The 20176-nt window shown below is 46.4% G+C and overlaps 1 protein-coding gene across 1 annotated transcript in view; it reads left to right on the forward strand.

Moving 5' to 3' along the window:
• The first annotated feature begins 1028 nt into the window (after positions 1-1028).
• The window catches only part of METTL24 (methyltransferase like 24), an 81388-nt gene continuing 62240 nt past the window's right edge, over positions 1029-20176 (forward strand). The window contains exons 1-6 of the mRNA XM_021718051.1: positions 1029-1091; positions 11301-11417; positions 11523-11614; positions 12058-12136; positions 12251-12349; positions 19479-19618. Of these exons, the coding sequence (XP_021573726.1) occupies positions 1029-1091; positions 11301-11417; positions 11523-11614; positions 12058-12136; positions 12251-12349; positions 19479-19618 (590 nt within the window). The remainder of the gene's footprint in view (positions 1092-11300; positions 11418-11522; positions 11615-12057; positions 12137-12250; positions 12350-19478; positions 19619-20176) is intronic.

Consider the following 20176-nt stretch of genomic DNA (forward strand, 5'->3'; position numbering starts at 1 on the left):
ACAGCGCAGCCAGACAGAAAAATGTTCTATAAATACAGAATCATGCAAGGAATGTCCCAGAACCAGACACTTTTCTCTAATTGTCAGACAGAACTTACTGAGGCTACCAAACACAATGTCACTCTCTAAGGGTCAGAGAGTGAGACTGGACACTGTAAAACGGGGACATTGTGACAGTGACGGAAGAGTTAATGAATGAATGCATGCTAAAAACAGAAATACATGCACCCACCATTCTGTGCTTCCAGAGACATGTCCAGTGGGAGGTGACAGCCTCATGAGGACCCCGATGCAGCTCTAACAGTGTGGTGAACCATGTGTGACTTGGCTCTCTGACCCCTGCACCCACTGGGCTGCTCAGCTCATGGCAGAGTGCCGTCTGTCTTGCTTGCTTTTGTCCACTTCTGAAAGGAGACGATTCAAGCATCACCTAGTGCCTGGAGTTGACTTCCAAAGCGACCTTTGCTTCCCATCAGTGTCTTGTGCAACAGGAGGCCGTGTCCCCTGGTCGGCCTTCGGGTGGCTGCAGGATACTGCTGCTCTGTGTTTCAGGGGCTCTGGTGGATTTTGAGATGCATCCTTTCTGCCACAATTCCTGTTCCCCTGTACTTGGTGACTCTGGTTGAGATATTTTAATTCTTTTTGATGATAAAAATAACTTCTGGTTTACAATTTAGAACCGAAACGTTCTCCCTGGTTTGCATGAAGTCAAGGACTTCAAACAGGCCTTGGGACCATCTGTGGACAGCCCTGGGGCACAGGTGCACATATGGAGAGGAAGGATATTGCTGTGCAGGTGTTGAGGGAAAGCCCCACTTTCCTCTTCCTTCTCTCATGCCCTCCTCTCTGCTGCTTCCATCTCCATTCCTCTCCTTCCCTCCTAGTGGCTTTTATGTTCTCCTGCTCTCTGCCAACTCCCGTTTTCCTTTGGCTTTGTCAGTTATTCAGGATTCAAAGCATCTCTGAAATGAGTTTATAGGGGTCCTGTAGACCTACCATTCGAGAGGCTAATGTTTCAGGAACCGATAATGGGGGGATGGTACCTGATTGGTGTTTTCCGGCTGAAGCAAGTCCATGAACACAGCAGACTGGTATTGATTCAGATGATGTTCAACTTCTAGGATTGTGAGTCCCAGAAAGTCCAGGTACCTTATATATTTTGAATAGTGTGAGCATGTATGAGGAGGTGTGTGTGTGTGTGTGTGTGTGTGTGTGTGTGTGTGTGGGTGTGTGTGTATGTATGAGAGAGACAGAGAGAGAATCCTTAAACGTGTGGTTAATGCTTTTGTAAATTTCAATTTGCTCTCCTGGGCAAACATTCTTCTATAAACTTACTTTCATAATACAAAGGCAACTCCTCCTCCCCCTTTCCTGGCTGATATCCTACCTCAGTGAAGCCCATGTTTTGACATTCGAATCCTTACTCTGTATGTTCCTACATCATGAAACCCTCTGGCTTTACTGGATCTACTCTAGGAATTTTGACTTCTTTCAACTGCCTGTGATAAAAACCTAAAATAGATAAGTTTGATTTTCTTAGTCATCCCCTTGTGTGTTTCAGTCTCATTCACATTTGAACCACTTTGACATACCCAGAAAATGTGGAGTTAAAAAGTATCAGTTCAAGAACAAAACCCAACTAAGTGTGTTTAGCCATTCTTTTCAACCTATCAGGATAGCTCAGAGAATATATCTAGAGCGGAGTGGTGCTCCTCCTTGTCCTTTGCTTTTTTTCTTTATTCCTCCCTAAAAGTTGTCAGGGCCTGCTTGAGTTATAGTGCATTTTTTCTTGTCAGAGTTGATTTGATTTCTGGTTCCCTCGCCTCGCAGCCTACACTCTGTGTAATGATGTGGGGGCGGCAGATTGATGGGGATTGCTCTGGATTTGAGTTTCAGCTTGCCTGCTGTCTGCCGCCAGAGACATTTAGCAGATGGGCTTGGAGAGGTGGGACTGGGTCATGAAGGGTGAGGCCCCCGGGAAAGTGACCCCCACAGGATGGGCTGGCTCTGCCCTTTCTCACCTTGCCATCTGACCTTGGCCATGGCCAGGTCTGTCACAAGATGAACAGAGGCTCATCTTTTTGTTGTAGTTGTCTTCAGTTTCCAGCAGTTTGATTGTGATGTGTAGGGGTTTGGAATTCTTTGAGTTTTTCTCTTAGGGGCTTGCTGAGCTTCTTATCTTTAGGCTTATGTCTTTTGTCAAATTTAGGGGTCTTTCAGTCATTCTTTCTTTTTCTTTTTTGTTTTTGAGTCGGAGTCTCACCCTGTTGCGCAGACTGGAGTACAGTGGCTGTTCCCGGCCACTGCAGTCTCGACCTGCTGGGCTCCAGCGATCCTTTTGCCTCAGCCTTCCAAGTAGCTGGAACTACAGGCGTGTGCTACCATGCCTGGCTAATTTTTGATTTATTGTAGAGATGAGGTCTCACCAAGTTGCCCAGGTGGGTTTCGAACCCGCGGGCTCAGGCAATCCACTCACCTCAGCCTCCCAAAGGCTCAGGATTACAGGCTGAGCCACCGAGCCCGGCTTGTTTATTTTTTTGAGTCAGAGTCTCACTCTGTGGTCCAGGCTGGAGTGCAGTGGCACGATCACGGCTGCCGCAGCCTCAACCTGCTGGGCTCAGGTGATCCTTCTACCTCAACCTCTGGAGTAACTGGGACTACAGGCGTGTGCCACCATGCCCGGCTAATTTTTAGACTTCTTGTAGAGATGAGGTCTCAGCAACTTGTCCAGGCTGGTCTCAGACTCCTGGATTCAGACAATCCTCCCACCTTGGCCTCCCAAAGTGCTGGGATTACAGGCGTAAGCCATCTCGCCTGGAGCCATTATTTCTTTAAATATATTTGTCTGCTCTTCATTTCCTCCTCTTCTGAAATATCAATGACATAAATGTTAGGTCTCTTGGTATTTAATGCAGGGACTTGTCTTTTCTTTCAAATCATTTTTTTTTTCTCTTTGTTGTCCAGATTAGATGCTTTCTATTGGTCCGTCATCAAGTTCACTGACTCTTTCTTATGTTGTATTCATCCTGTTATAGAATCCATCCACTGAGATTTTTATTTTGGTTATTATATTTTTTCTCTTCTAAAATTTCCATCTGGCTCTCTATGCCTCCAGTTTGTTTGCTGAAACTTTCTTTCTATTGGTCTCAAGAGAGGACTCATGGAGTACTTTATAACAGTTGTTCTTAAGTTTTTGTCAAAAAGTTCAACATGTGTGTCATGCCTACATTAGCATCTCTTGATTATCTTTTTCCCACACCAGTGGAATTTTCCTGATTCTTCCATATGCTTAGTGGTTTTGGATTGTATTCTGGATATTGTAAATATTATGTTAAAAGATTCTAAGGCTAGATGCGGTGGTTCGTGACTATAATTCTAGCACTCTGGGAGGCTGAGGCGGGAGGATCGCTTGAGCCCAGGAGTTGGAAACCAGCTTAGGCAATGTAGTGAGACCTTGTCTACACACACACACACACACACACACACACACACACACACACACACACAAACACACAAATCAGCTGGGCATGGTGGCACATGCCTGTAGTCACAGCTATTCATTCAGGAGGCTGAGGTGAAAGGATCGCCTGAGCTCAGGAGGCCAAGGCTACAGTGAGCTTTGATCATGCCACTGCACTCCAACCTGGGTGACAGAGTGAGACTCCAACTCAAAAAAAAAAAAAAGACTGTGGATAGTGTTGATATATCTGTTTTAACAGGCACTTAACTTGGTAGTGGGGTCTGGGCCTTGAGTTCAAACCAGCCCTCTGTGGGGTATGAATTCCACGGCAGCTCTGTTTTCAGAGTCTCTGCAGTGTGTTTCAGCCATGTCCCACGTGCATGCCACACAATCTGTTGTCATCTCAGTTCTCAGTGCCTTGGAAATACTAACCAGGGTCAGATCCAGGCATGTGCATTTCCACAGTGAACCCAAGACTTTACAAAGCGCTCCATGGGGTTGCTTTCCTAAGCGACTCCTTCTCCCGGTTGCCCCAGTACCATAGAGTTTCCTGTGGTTTCTGAACCTCTGGTCAGAAAGTCTGGGCTTTAATTACTCCGGCTCTGTCCATGCTCGTCCATATACTTCCTGTGGCTGGACTTGAGTTCAAGGCCAAGCTGTGGGAGAAGAGAGGCAGACAATGATGGTCCATGGGGGCTCCCCTCACCCTCTGGAGGCCCCAGCCTCCGATGAGAGAAGAAGCTCCCTCTTCCTCAGACTTTGAGGTGGCTCCCGGCCCCCTCTGTGACTTCTACCTCCTCAGTGGGATTGCCTGGGACCTGGGATGCAAGCATGGAGAAAGGAAAAAAAAAGGAGGATTTTTTCCACTCTCTGAGCACGGGATGCCATCCCTCCTTGAGCCTGGAAACTTCTGGTTGTGCCAGTGCCCACTGCCAGGCAGCCTTGAGTGGGGGTGGAAGGGATCCCAGAAGGAAAAGCAGTGGTGAACTCATGGCTAGTTCCCTGGTCCTCTGAATTCTGGTCTTTTTCCTCAATCTGCCTGCTACTGTTTACTTTTAAGATTCCTCAAATAACTGCTCCATGCATCTGTCTAGGATTTATTGCTGTGTTCAGCAGGAGATATGGGCTGGGGGTGTGCTTATCCAGAATGGGAACAGAAATCCTCCCCATTTTTAAAAATGCAATTATTTCATGGGATATCTGAATTTAAACATCACCACACAAAGTATAATGGACTTCTGCTGCTTTTGAAGCAGAGCTGAGTCTGAGGACCAGGCAAATTGCATGAGGCTCCTGAGGGGAGGCATGTGGATGGCATCCCTTGCCCCGACTTGTAGAACTCCTGCTCCCTGGGAAGGCATTGCTCCAACACGGTGTCTGATGCCCACACACTCTGCTGTGACTGGGTACACGTTCTGTCCAGACACCATTTTCTGCCTTCCCCCTCTCCCAACAACTCCCAACCCTTCCCCCAAATAGGAATAAACAATTTCCTCCAGTCATTGTTTCCTGCCCACTAACAGATGCTCTCAATTAGTCCAAAATTGCAAAATAAATCTATTTTTCCTTGCTTTGAATTTGTTTATCCCAGAAAGCCTAGGTTTCCCCACCCTCAACACATTAACACACACTCACCGGATTGTTTGGTTTGTGTCAATAACTCACAACCTTGCTCTTTTCTACCGGCACAACCATAATGCACAGAATCACTTGTCAGCCATCTTTCCCTGGTTCTAAAAACCTTTGAGCTTAGTAGCAGTGGGAATGTGCCTGTGGGAGTATCGAAACTTTGTAGCAAATATCCAAAGCACTCTATCCATTGTCTATCAGGATAAATAAACGGATCACTTACATCCCTCATCATACAATTCCATCCCCCAAAGGACTGTAGCATTGAAACACGGAGGAGTGGACCATTAGAAGCTTTCTTTGGGCTTATTCTATATTTAGTTTTATACCCTCCAAAATGTAAGAAATGCTTATACAAAAATCATTCGTAAAGCTGATGGTGGCATTGCTTTTAGTTTGACAGTTTCTTCATGGGCTGCATGAGGTCATTTCTGGACATGAGCACACTGGCTATGAAGAAGGAAGCTGTTCTTCCAAATTTTAAAACAAAGAAATCTTTTGCACAAGACCGCATCGATAACTCTCTTTTCTAGGTCATGGGTGGGCCCGCTCTCTTCTTTAATTTCTTTTTTTTCTAATGTTACCAGTTCTGCTTGGAGCGTACGATCTCGAATGAATGTATTTCTATTTTGTACACAAGCATAGGTCAGTAGGCAAAGAAATATAGACTGCTTTTTTTGGCGTTATCTTTTAGGAGTAAGATCTTGGAATTCATTTTCATGGCTTGAGAGAATCATTTTTCTTTTTATCAAGAAACAAAACTTAATGCTGAGATCACAAATGATAAAACACCCCAGAGCCTTGTGGCTGTGCATGCTGTTGTCTTCTGGAACCAGATCCATCATCGCTGTGCTCTGAATGGCTCAGGGACCACTTTTTCTCCTTTGGAAAGTAATATTGCACGTATCTGCAAAATCACCACTAAACAGCCTGAGTTAGTTGTGCATGAAATCTTCTGCTGTCCTTACTCTGAATTTTTAGATTTCTTTTTTTCTATGTAATGAAGACATTTGCCTCTTGTTAGAAGATGCCAGCTTACTTTTCAATGTACATGTCCCAGACAAGGTGCTAGGTAAGACCTTCGCCAGACCGACAGGGGGCTGCAGCCTTTCCCTGGAAATCAGGCTTGTGCGTGCCCTGAGAAATGCCTGTCTGAGTGGGGCGGACTCCTTTGTGTGAACATCCTGGTGATTTAGGAGTGGAGGGTTTCCCTGTCTCCGAAGGAGCTTGGGAGCAAGGCCACTTCTCTGTGGCAACTCACTGCAGTGCTCCATTTGATGTTTAGGCTCAGGTCAGTGGGGGACAGACAGACAGACCAATCTACAATGGTGGCACCTCAACTGCTTCCTATTCAAGCTGCTGCTTTATCTGTCCAAAAAGGAAGTGCGCGTGGCAGGCAGGACTGGCCTTCAAGGTCCCACCTCCCAGGAGCCATGCAGGTGGCACTGTTATGGCCACTTGATGTTTGAAGCATGTCGACAACAGGCATTTTGTGTACCCTGGCATTTAGGGAATTTTTTGGAGTGAAATCACCATAATAAAAGAAAATTTAAAGATAAAGATTTTTGCTCATTTCTATTAAAACTTCCACGGGTGTTGTAAGATGCTCAGAGAATTCTCTTTGTGGGAATTTGAGAAGGACAAATGTTGGTGTGCACGAGAGAATTAAGACAAATGATAATTGAAGGAGATGATAAATGCTAGTGGTTTCCATGGGGAAACCAATAAGAATACTGCTTTATGTGAAATCTTTTCTAAACAGCTCCTCCAAAGCATTAAGCCAGAGCGCTTCTGACGGTCTCTGTTTGAGAGATGTTTCGATTCCATTCCATCTGAGATGCTCAACTGCCATTCTTCACTGCTCTGGCTGTTGTGCTCTGCTTCTCTGTGGTCCACACTCAGCTGGAAATGAGAAATATCAGGTTGCAAGGATGATGCTATTTGTGGAAGCTTAAGATAAATCTATAGTGTCCCCGTATTGATCCACCCTATGGATTCCTAATTATTGATCTGTGAAGTTACTTCTGTGTGTTAGCCTAGGTTAAAAGCTACTCCTGTGTTTAAGGCGTCTCTTGAGTGACGCTGGAAAGAACTTTGATGTGCTTTTGGGCTTCCTCTGCCTTTATATCTTCAGGCATTTATTTTGGAGTAACAGGCAGGTTGTTTCGCCTCTCTGTGCCCCCACTGTAGCCTGTAGAGATTTCTGTCAGAGCCTCTACTGCTTTCATGCCTATGGGTTTACAAAGCTGTGGCCTATGTCACATTGTAACACAGAGCCCAGCAGGAGGCACAAATGGCCACTGAATGAATGAATGGCTCCTTGGTCAAGTCTCACTGCCTCTTTCCATGAGATACAGCACAGGAGGCCTTCTGTTCGCCCCTGCAGGCCCAATTTCCACCCTGCTGCCCCTACTCTTCCCCTGCCTTTGAGGGGCCAACCCGCATGGACCAATCACAGCCTGCCCTTCCCCACCTTCCCTTTGGGCTTGGCAATAGAAGATAGGAGATTGGTGGGTGGGTTTGGGATGGGGCATGTAATAGGAGTGGCTGTGTTCAAAGGCCAATCAAAACTCTCCTCCAGAGTTACCCTCAGGCTTCTAAGGGCTCTCTGGTGCTTCCAGACACAGGTATTGCATTATTCCTTATTGGTCTCATTTAGGCCTGCCCACACCTTTGAAAATAATCCCTTTGTTAAATTCTTTCAAATCAGCCAGTTTGAATGAGCCCATTGAGTCCTGCTGGAACCCTACTGATATTGCCCAAGTCACTCAGATGACAGTATTGGCTACAATCTAGAAATTATAAGAGCAGAAAGGTGTGATAACTTTTTCTTACTCATCACAAGCATCACGGTCAATACCCCATCAAAAAGATTAACAAGAGAAGAGCATATAAATTTTACGGGACATGGGAGCCATCAGAAATGAAGACCCAAAGACCCAGGGAACATGATCTATTTTAATGCTTATGTTTGATGAAGAATGGTCAGATGTGTTGACATGTGACTGGACAAAACGTGTGCAATCTGATAGTAGTAGACTAAGGGAGGAAACCTGGCACGGCTTGGCTGTTTAGATTCTTTTTGGCCTCTTTGTGAAGTATTCTTTCCTCCCTGTATAGACCAGGACCCCTCTGGAATGAGGTTCTTCACTAGAAGGGATTGGCCTTTCTAGGTTTTATGGCATGCTTTAGAAAGAGAGGTTCAGCTGGGCTCGGTGGCTCAGCCTGTAATCCCGCGCCTTTGGGAGGCTGAGGTGAGTGGATTGCCCGAGGCCGCGGGTTCGAGACTCGCCTGGGCAACTTGGCGAAACCTCATCTCTACAATAAATAAAAAATTAGCCAGGCGTGGTAGCGCGCACCTGTAGTTCCAGCTATTCGGAAGGCTGAGGCAGAAGGATCGCCGGAGCCCAGCAGGTCGAGGGTGCAGTGGCCGGGAGCAGCCACTGCACTCCAGTCTGGGCGACAGAGTGAGACTCCAACTCAAAAAAAAAAAGAGAGAGGTTCTACTTTCTAGGACCTGCCTTGCAGAAGAGGAATTCTGGTTTCTAGGACTCACTTCTGGAGAAAAGGGGGATGAGAGACAGGAGGGCCAGAGAAGGTCAGAGAGAACTTGCTTTTGAGGCTGTTCCAATGTCCTTCAATTTAAAGTACTCACAGCTGGGCATGGTGGCTCACCTTGTTATCCCAGCATTTTGGGAGGCAGAGGCGAGAGAATTGCCTGACTCCTTGGGTTTGAGACCAGCCTGGGCAACATGGCAAGACCTTGTCTCTACAATAAATCAGAAAATTAGCCAGGCATGGTGGCACATGCCTGTAGTTCCAGCCATTTGGAAGGCTGAGGAGGAAGGATCACTTGAGCCCAGCAGGTCAAGGCTGCAGTGGTCGTGAGTGTGCTACTGCACTCCAGGACTCCAGCCCGGGTAACAGAGACTCTGACTCAAAAAAAAAAAAAAAAAATGTACTCACCACACCAAGCACCACATGTTGGGTCTCTTGTTCTATCTCCCTTGAAATATTTCAAGTAAACGCTCTTTTCTGGGTCAACCTACCTCCAAATTAGAACCAAGTGGAGCAGGGGTCAGCCAACGAATGCTTGCAGGCCAAGTCCAGCCTGCTGCCTGTTTTGGTAAATGGAGCTTCACTGGAACACGGCCATGACCATTTGTTTACTCGCTGTTTCTGGCTGCTTTGGGGCTGCAACAAGAGGCGAGGAATTGCAACAGAAACCGTATGGCGGGCAAAGTTTAAAACATTGGCTATTTGACCCGTTATAGAGCAAGTTTGCCAACCCCTGATTTAGAGGAAGACCAGAACATGTGAACTTCTGGGGCACTTATGGAGGCTCCATGACAACCAAGCAGAGATTGAAAGCATCAGGCTTACATGAGTGCTCACATTGAAGCATTGCGTTGCTGGGCTGGCTGCTGCAACATCCTGGGAAGGCACTCTGTCAACGTGACGCAGACAGGATGTGACCGGGCTGAACTGGGAGGCATTGGCGTTTAAATGTGTTTACAGTGTATGATTTCAGAGTCAAATAATTTCCTGAAAAGAATGGCTCTCCCGAAGGTTTTCGCATGTTGCTATCAAAGTGATTTTGTGTGGATCTGTCCTCTTCACCCGACTGCGGGCACCTCTTGGAAAAATCTGGGTTTTATTCAGACCTGTACTTCCCAGTGCCTGGCACGGAGGGACTAAGACTCCACAAATATTATTTGGCCAAATGGTAATTGACCCCTACTTCAGAGGAGAAAAGAAATCGGGGTGGAAGGCATTGACCGGGAAGACGGATGAGGGCACATTTTCCTGTTCTCGCTGATTAGTCTCCACCTGCTTGACCTTCACAAAACAAGAACAACTATAAGAAACGGCTATTCTCCCAGGAAAGATGCCCCCTAGGGAAGACTGGTCACATACTTTCCAGGGCACAGTGCAAAATGAAAATGTGGGGGCCAGGCTCAGTGGCTCAGCCTGTAATCCCAGCACTTTGGGAGGCCGAGATGAGTGAATTGCCTGAGCCTGCGGGTTTGAGACACGCCTGGGCAACTTGGCGAGACCTCAAATCTACAATAAATCAAAAATTAGCTGGGCATGGTAGCGCGTGCCTGTAGTTCTGGCTATTTGGAAGGATGGGGTGGAAGGATTGCTGGAGCCCAGCAGGTCGAGGCTGCAGTGGCCAGGATCGTGCCACTGTACTCCAGTCTGGGCTACAGAGTAAGACTCCAGCTCAAAAAAAAAAAAAGAAAGAAAAGAAAAAAAGAAAATGCGGGGCCTCTTGTTCAGACATTATTAAGGATTTTAGGACAGTGTCAGCAGAGCATCAGACCAACCTAGGGTCCTTCTAACACTGCCCTGAAGCAGTGGATTCCTGAGAAGAGGGCAGCCTATAAGAAACAGGGAGGAGGCCGGGCGCGGTGGCTCAAGCCTGTAATTCCAGCTTTTTGGGAGGCAGAGGTGAGAAGATTGCCTGAGTCCAGGGGTTCGAGACCAACCTGGGCAACTTGGTGAGACCTCATCTCTACAATAAAATAAAAAAATTAGCCAGGCATGGTAACATGTGCCTGTAGTTATGGCTACTTAGAAGGCTGGGGTGGAAGGATGGCTGTGAGCATGCTACTGCACTCCAGCCTGGGTGAAGGAGTGAGACTCCGACTCAAAAAAAAACCCCAAAAAAACCCAAAAACAGGGAGGATGTGTTCAAGCTAGAGGGACTGTATGGTGCTCGCCACTCCAGGGGCTGTGCAGGCTTTTGGGGTGCTAGGGCTGTGGGCTCTAGGGACTCTGCAGTGACATGTGTCTAAGGAAGACTGAACTGGGTAGCTCTGGGTCACTTCCAGAGCATTTGTGTTGGTGTCAGACCCTCACACCTCCTCTCCAGCCCACACACCTGGTTTCATGACGACTAACCACTTAGACATCGTGGTGTCCCTTCCCACACCTTGTTTTCAGTCTAAACCCAGGTCACTAGGCCACCTCATCTAGGGGCAACAAATCACATTTGTACTAAAGCATCTCATGGCTGGCTTGTTTAGATGTTTCTCTTGGGGGATGACAGTTTCTGCCACAATACCAGGCTGGAGAACAATGTGTATACATGAATGGTCCCTTTAACCTGTCCCCAGAACCCTCCCCTGCCCCCTTCCTCACCATAAGAGGGGGTCTAGGGGCCCAGACTAACTGCTGCTGAAGACCCTGTGCTCTGACACTGAAGCCTTTCCTGGCGCTGGATAGTCACCCCGCCAGCCCCTGGAACTTCTCCCTGCCCCAGCCTTTCCTCCCCACTCTTGAGCCCTCCTCTCCCCTGGGAAGAGCAGAGAACCTCCCGAAGGTATCCAGGTGGCAGGCAGTTGTAGGTGGGAACTCTGATCTCTGGCAAGGACTCCCTGAATCGTGCCCCCTCTTGACTGGAAGGTTCTGTGTTTGTTTCTTCTAGGCCACTGCCTCTCCCAACTTCATCCACTCATCCTTGCTGCAAAAGGAGGGAGAGGGAGTTATCTCCAACCTCTCTGCTCATGGAAGCACCTTGTATCCCTGTTAACAGGTGGTGGCTCCTTACAGTGCTAGAAAGTCACCCTCCCCAGCCCTGGTGGTGACAGCTCTAGGGACCTCGCCCTGCATGTGCCTGGTCCCAGCAGCCAGGTGGCACTGCCCTTCTTCCCTGGGTTGAGGAAGATAACCAAGTGCCCAGAGCTCCCCCTCCATCCCCCAAGACAAGTCTCCAGCGTGCTGTGAACACTTAACTGGCCCGCAGGGAGGCACATATTCCCAAAACTCTAAGCTTTGAGAAATGGAAGGTGATAGGGGAAGTTTTCTTCCCAGTGGGTAGCGGCATCATGTCATCTAAAAACCACAGTCAAGGGAGAGCCTGACAGGGTCAAGCGGAGTTTGCCTTTGATCAGAACTGCGGAGTCAGTCAGTCCCCGGGGCTTTTGCGATCTTGTGCTTAACCTGGGGTTGGGCTGTCTCAGGTCTCATTCATCTCTCTGTGACGGATGTGGCCTTCATGACAGCAGCGCCGAACGAGCTCCCTACTGCCCGTGTGCATGTGTATGCATTGCTGACTGCGGAAGCAGCCATGCCCCCTCTGACACTCTGTGTCCTTCCTATCCCTGTCAAGTTCCTGGTTCCTTACATACCACCTGTATTTTCTGTCTCTTCCAGGGTCCCCGGCGGCATATAGATCTTCAGCCTTGGGCCGGCCCTGCTCAGTCCCTGGATGAAGAAGCCTTGAGGTTCCTGAGCTATATCAGCACCACCCAGGTTGTGTTTCAGGCTCAAATGGGTTTGAGAATAACGTAAAAGCACCGGATTGCCCTCTTTGAGAGAAGGCTTTGTCAGCGAGGAGGCAGGGAGGTTCTCAGTGACTCCTGATGGGAACCTATCTAGGTAGAGATATGTTTTCTGAGGCATCCCTGCTTCAGCTCATCCACTTACTTGGAGGCAGATAAGATGCCTACCCTTTGCTGGGGCATCTTCTTCCTTCCAGGAGTCTCCACCATCTGAAACGTTTTGATGACTCATCCCCGAGTGTTTTAAGGATCCACTTTAGAAGACTGCTTTGGAGGACCATTTGAAGCGACAGATGGGACCCTGTGAGTGGGCAGCTGCGTGGGGCACAAAACAAAACCATCATCTGGAGGTGTGAGCTCTGTTTTTGCATGCCGAGCCATTTGCCTTTTCGCTCTTGAGCCCCAGATGCTGGGCAGCCCGGGCTGCTCAGGGGAAGCGAGCAGAGGAGACTTTGCAGGCAGTGCATGAAGTCAATGAATCCCAGGGCTCTCTGTCCTTGGAGCACTTGGAATCAGGACTGAGCGCTGGCCTTTATTAGTGACTTAACATGTTGTGGCAACTCCTGCCCAGATCAAGCCTGAGCCCGTGCCGGGAGCAGGAGAAGAGACCGTCCATTAAGGAGAGTCCATGGCTCTTGACACATTAATCAGGAGGGGAAAGACGCATAAGAGGAAATCCAGGCCCCAGGGAAACTTGGCCCTGAACTGAGAGGCGCTAGTGAATTAGGAGCTCAGCCTGCCTGTGAGCAGAGCAGGGGTTTATTCAGGAAGCTGTGGGGGAAAGCCTGGCTGCATGGGGGTGGGGAGGCGGGTCCTGGATTCTTTTTTATCTCCCTCCAGCCCACTGGCTGTTGGCATCCCACTTCTCCCCCCAAGTTCCAGCTGGCAGCAAAGCCCACCTTTCATCCGTGGGAGAGAATGCATTTCTAGAATCTTAGGAGGCTAGTTCAGGGGTAAAAGAAAGTCCCATTTCTCATAGGATGCAGTTGGATGATCACAGGGATTTTAATAATTGTCACCCAAACATGGAAGTGAAAGCTTGTGACTTAATCATGAGTGACGGGAGGATGAATTGGTTCCTGTGTGCTACATAATTTTATCTTATTTTTCTGCTGCAAATTAATTTGGTGGGCTTATATAGACTTAATTAAAATACTGAAATTTTAATTTTACAGTTTGGTTTTACATGAAGGATAAGAATCTGGACCTTTTAAGTGTGACTTTAAAAAGCTCCTAAAGGTCCCAGAGAAAGACAAGAGCTGATCAGTTTCTGAATTGAATTTGAGAACTACGAGTTTCACTCCTGAAAATAAACTTACCGACTGTAAGCCTACAAATTCCATTTTCTATGTATTTCACGTCAATGCTCTGTAACTTATAGAAGGCATATTTACTTAGAAGAAGCTCATGAAGAGGGGTCATTTCAGACCCCTCTTGAACCTTTCCCAGGAACAATAAGCTGAGAGAAGAAAAGTTATTTAAAAAAAAAATGAAACATCCTACGATGGGATATATAGTCTGATGTTGTAAACTTGCTTCTCTTCTGACTCTTGTTATTCTGATCCTGAAATGGAAGAGATTGTATCAGATCATATCTAAGGTATCTCCCAGTTCTGTGAGCTTGTACTGTGTCCAAAGTAGTATTAAGTGTTTTTAACCAAGTGTTAACGTGCCAGGAAACTGTGTTAAGCCATAGAGATATAGTTTGTGCTTTCAAGGATCTAAAAATTGTGAAGACAGATAAATGGATGTACGATTATTATTCAGCTTGATGAGTGCAATAGGAAATTGACTGATGAAGTTGATTAGAAGGACTTTGGTCCTCCAGAAAAAGTGAAATAAAGTTCCAGACTTCACGATGGTATTGTGATCTGGGGCCATTTTAGCCAGATAGGTATTGTGCTTTGATGTACTTCCAGGTTCCTAGGAGGTCAGCAGATGGGAGCCATCAGAGATGACACTAAGTGGCTCTTAATCAGAATCTTTCACTCACAGATGCTCTTTCCCCTATGTATTATTACATAGAGAGCTTTTGGGTTGCTTTTGTGGCGTATACCTCATTTAGAACTCACCTTGACAACGAAAGCCTGCAGAAGCTGGCAGAGTATTAGAGTCACTGCTGCCTGAAATTTTCAGTTAGCAGAAGTGAGTCAAAATGGAAAAAAAAAAAACCTTCGAAGGTACTAAGAAGAATTCCACCCCCATCCTCTTATGCTGTTAAAAAAATTTTTTTTTCATTTCCTTCAAGTCTATGTTCAGGCTCGTATGGCAAGGCCCAGCATTCACTATGGTCAATGTTGATTTATTCATTTCTCAACTCAGCAGGTACTTGTTGAGCATCTGTTTTGTGGCTGGCATTGTGCTGGGCACTGCGATATCAGACCTGAATAAAACACATACACGTTGGTGAACAGCTAGTGTTAGGAGGGTAGACGGGGTGAGCAGTTGGATGGAGAAGACAGCATCAGACAGCAATGGGCATGGTGCCCCTGGATGTGTGCACTGAGGGGACCCTGGAGGCGTGATTTGGGCCGTGCATTTTTAATGGAATTCCAGAGGATGTGGTATTTGGATAGAGTATACAGGCCATCAAGCTCAGTTTAATTAAGTACTATTGTTTTTTTCCCCTAATGTAAAAGATCATGATACAGGTCAGAGGTCTGCAGTCAATGATGATGATGATACATTGTCTGCTGCTAACAAGAAATGGTTAAATCATAAACACAGTGCTCTGTTCTTAGGGAGGCTCCAGATCCAGCTTTTTTATGGCAACCCCCAAACCATATGCCTCCAGGAAGCATGCCTTAGTACAGAATTAATCTAAGCAACAGTGACTGTATTATAAAAAAGAAAAGATATGTTGTTTTTTTTTGAGTTGGAGTCTCACTCGGTCACCCAGACTGGAGTGCAGTGGCCGCTCCCGGCCACCGCTGCCTCGACCTGCTGGGCTCCGGCGATCCTTCCACCTCAGCCTTCCAAGTAGCCAGAATTACAGGTGTGCGCTACCACGCCTGGCTGATTTTTCTTTTTTTTTTTTTGATTTTATTGTAGACATGAGGTCTCGCCTGCCCAGGCGGGTCTCGAACCCACGGGCTCAGGAAATCCACTCACTTCAGCCTCCCAAAGGCACGGGATTACAGGCTGAGCCACTGAGCCCAGCTGAAAAAATATGTTTTAAAGTCTATCTTTTTCTGTTTGTCTGTTCATTTATCATCTATCTTTCTATCTATCTATCTATCTATCTATCTATCTATCTATCTATCTATCTATTCATCCATCTATCCATCCATCTACTACTTAGTTATCTACCCATTTATCTACTTGTAAGAATAACCTAAGAACTCAATCTCTGGAGATTTGGGCTATAACTTTACAACAGTAGTGTCTCTTATATTACCTGCTACACACACGCGCGCGCGCACACACACACACACCATAAAAGCAATAAAAATACAAATTTTCTCTTAAACCTTTAAAAATTAGTGGTCCTGTATAAACATATAGTTGATCATTGAAGTGATCATTGCCAAAAGTTACAAAATTTTAAGGGTTCCCTTTGCCAGATACGACTTCAGGATTGGCAGGAATAGTACTTGAGCTTTTGGGATACAAATTGAAATGAAAATAAATTAGGTCCCTTTCAGTTAAATAACTAAAAAAATTTCAGAAAATATTTTTTTCCCTGGAGTCTATTTTCCTTTGTCTAGGCCCCTCTTGTTCTATGTGGTTAAATTACAAGGAGAATTAGAGAAAACGATGAGCTGAATTGGAGCTTAAGTAGAAGTTACTGCTTTCACCTAAGTTGCTTACAAGAGAGTTTATTGAAGCCCTGGCCATAAATCTTAACTAGAAAGTTTGAAAATCAATATTTAATTAACTTTTAGGAGCAGAATTTTATGGAGGAGTTTTAGGTGTTTTCAAAAGCTAATGTCTATCAATGAGATGGTTAGTAAATGGTTAAAATGGAGTAATTCTTGTGTTTTATTTTTGAGCTGAGAGGAAGGCAGAATGTTATCAAAAGGGATTGAATGTCTTTTCAATAAGGATATATCTGTGCAAGATGAAATCTGCAGAATAAGACAAAATGGTTGAAGTAGACTAAATGTCGTGTGTGTGTGTGTGTGTGTGTGTGTGTGTGTGTGTGTGTGTGTGTGTGTTGGAGTCTCACTCTGTTGCCCAGACTGGAGTGCAGTGGCACTCTCCTGGCCACTACAGCCTCAACTTGCTGGGCTCCAGTGATCCTTCTGCCTCAACCTTCTAAGTAGCCGGAACTACAGGCGCGTGCTACCACACCCAGCTAATTTTTGATTTAATGTAGACACAAGGTCTCTCCAAGTTCCCCGGGTGGGTCTTGAACCTGCAGGCTCAGGCAGTCCACTCTCCTCAGCCTCCCAAAGGGCTGGGATTACAGGCTGAGCAGCTGAGTCCAGCCTAAATGTCATCTTTAATAGAATAAAACCCTAATTCTTGACTTTACCAAAGGGGGATTAGCTGGACCTCAAAACCATGACTCTTCGCCCTTAATACTCAGTTTTGGAGGCCTCTGGATAATTGTTGGTGGCAGTCCCTTTGGTCCTTTGTCAGGGGTGGGGTCAGAAGGGCTGTTGTTTTCAGTTCAAAGTTCTGGCCCAAGTATAACCTCTTCTCTTAATTTGCTAAGGCACAGGTGTGACCAGACTGGAATATTTTGCTGAGGCTTTACAAAAGGCCTCCAGTAAACTAACAGGGTCAGGGGAGCTTACTAAAATGTATGTTCCCAGGTGTCAGCCTCAAAGATTCTGATTTTACGGACTAGAGTGAGACTCGGGAACCTGTATTTTAAGTTACCCCCCCCATAACAGATAATTCTGGTAAGTGGATCACACCTTGAGAAACACTGTGGAAAAGGCTAGAGTTAGGTTTTGATAGTGTTATAAGTGACTGAGGAGCCAGGACCTGTGGTCACCAATATCCTGATCTATCATTATGGAGGTTCTTAGCAAGAGGTGCACACCAACAGCAATAGCACATGGGAATCACCATGCCACTTTAATAAAAACACCCCAGGAAGCTGCCCTGGGGCAAATGGCTCAGGCTTGTGAGGGCCAGACATGCTTTGGGGGCCCACAGAACTGCCCTGGATTAGCTAACTTCCTGTGGAGGCGGGGCTGAGGAAAGTGTGGATGTCTTACGCATTGTGATCAGCCCACTAGTAGAACAGGGCCTGAGAACACACCGCACTCTGACTAATTAGACAAGCAACTTCTCTTCTCTTTGGTGGGTAGGTAGGGAATGGGAGGTGGATAGGCAGAGATATAATTTCCACTAATCTGTAGGAGAATCATAGGAGATGAATTAGCAAATTAACATGTTGATGCACGCAGTTAATGAATGTATTCTATAGTGTTTGCTTGAGAAAAGATTCATTCTGTTTTCTATCATTTTTTTCTTTAAACAATGGCTGGAGATAGAGAAGTAGAAAGGTACTGTGTTGAAAGAAAATAATGTTTTGGTCTTGTGCTTTCTCAGCCTTCCTCTGAGATCCAAATTCTAGCAGAAGGTCTCTCACAGTCACTAAGTAGCGCTAGGATGATCTTGTCAGGCCAGCCAGAGGTTACTGCAAGTCGAGTGCACATGCTGTGTTGGCTAAATAAGCTCCACGTAATACACTCTTCTTAGATTAAAATTTTGGAAAATCGGCCAGGTGTGGTGGCTCACGCCTGTAATCCCAGCACTTTGGGAGGCTGAGGCAAGAGGATTGCCTGAGCCTACGGATTCGAGACCAACCTGGGCAACATGGTGAGACCCCGTCTCTACAATAAATAAAAAAATTGTCTGGGTGTAGTGGTACATGCTGTAGTTCCAGCTACTTGGGAGGCTGAGGTGGAAGGATCATCTGAGTCCAGCAGGTTGAGGTTGCAGTGGCCGGGAATGTGCCATTGCACTCCAGCCTGGATGACAGAGTGAGACTCCAATTCCAAACAAATAAAAAATAAGTAAAATAAAATTTTGGAAAATCAGTTAAATAAAGGATTGAGCAAGACTAGAGTATCTTCTTAAGAGAAAAATTGCTTGCTGTTATGTTTTCCAATGGATGAAAGCAGTGAGCCTTAGAACAGTCTTTGCATCTGGAGTGCTCTGTGGTAGCAAGAGCTACTGCATTCACGGGGCATCATGATGACGGTGAGAGTTTTGAGGGATTGGGGGAAAATACGATTGCTTGGTAAGGTAAATATCTTAGCCACAGAATTTATTTTCTTTGGTTCTGACAGCTTCAGCTGTGCTCAATGTACCCGCCTCAAACACAGATCAGAATCCCTTATGAAGTATCTTCACTTAATGTGCAGTTGAAATTAGAGACTTGTTTCTGCTTGACTTAGAGACACATTCCCTTTGGTTTTCTTATCTAATTTTGATGGATGAGTTCAGAGAAGTGCTTCGGTTAGCTCAGGAAGAACCTCCTGCCTGGGGTCTTGCTCTTCCTCCTCAGGAGGAAGCTCATTAGAGCAGTCTATCACAAAGGATCCTGTCTTACCAGCAGGGACTGCCTGTTAATTTCACTTGACCCATGATCAGCGGTTTACCTTGGCTAACACCTGCTACCTGCAACCCGCTTTCTCTGCCTAAAATAAGGGATACATACACGTGTGAATGTCCCTCTGAGATTTATGCCTATGGTTGAATCTCACATCCTGGAGCAGGGACATTGTGGCCTCTCTGCTATGTGCCCATACTCTCTGTGTCTGGAATGCCCTTCTTGGTCTGAGTTTCTCAGTCAACTTCTGTCCATCTTCCAGGAAGAACACACGTCTGCAAAACCTTCCTGAGCCTCCTCTCTTCCCGCCTGGTTCATTCTCTCCCTGTGCACGTGGTTGTCGTGGCTCTCACTCCCCTTTGCACCTGCATCTAGTCTCCCTGAGGTTGCTTGTTATCTGGGAACTGAAATTCCTCCAAACACTTCAGAGCAGTCTTGCGGTTCCCTGGGGAGGGGAGTGGTTAGCAGTGGAGACGGATATAACTCTTCTATTACAGTTTGCAGGGCCTAGGGAAGCAGAAAGTCTCTACCTGCCATTTATCATCCAGTGCTTTAAATTATTCACATTGATTTCCAATCTGTGCAGATCGCTTGCAAGCGCATGAACACAGACGGTCTGGCCCCCAACTCCAGCCCTGCACGGAAGCCCTGGTCTGTGTGTCTTGATGACAGGTTCGGCTTAACTCGTCAAATCCACAACAAGCAGTGCCGCCTCTACTCCTTAGGGTGAGTGCCTTTTTTTTTTTTTTTTACAGCAGGAGAAAACACCAGCATTCCTCCAGGTGGCCCAGGCCTTTCCAGCGACAGGAAGTGAGGAAGGGCTGCTGTGTGCCACCGAGCCTTGACTGGGCTGCCTGCTGTTGTTTGGACTGATCCGTTTGTCATGTGATTGTGCGCATGTGCAGGTCATCGAGGTCTCCTTGGTCCGCCCAGTCCTATATTAGTAAACAGGTAGTTTCAGTTCTCAGCATGAGGATGGCCCTTTTGGTGAGACCAATGATTTCCAGCTAGATGAGGCACATCCATAGTATAAGGAGTGAGAAGAGGCCAGGTGTGGTGGCTCCCACCTCTAATTTCAGCACTTTGGGAGGCCAAGGTGGGAGGATTGCTGGAGCCCAGGAGTTCAAGATCAGCCTGGACAATAGAGTGAGACCTCATCTCTTTTATTTTATTTTACCTTATTTTTATTTTATCTGTTAGTCAGAGTCTCACTCTCTCCCAGGCTGGAGTGCAGTGGCACAATCATGGCTACTGCAGCTTCCATCTGCTGGGTTTGGGTGATCT

This window comes from Carlito syrichta, unplaced genomic scaffold (assembly GCF_000164805.1).
Source record: "Carlito syrichta isolate Samal-C Ts95f unplaced genomic scaffold, Tarsius_syrichta-2.0.1 Scaffold311768, whole genome shotgun sequence".
Classification (NCBI taxonomy): Eukaryota; Metazoa; Chordata; class Mammalia; order Primates; family Tarsiidae; genus Carlito; species Carlito syrichta.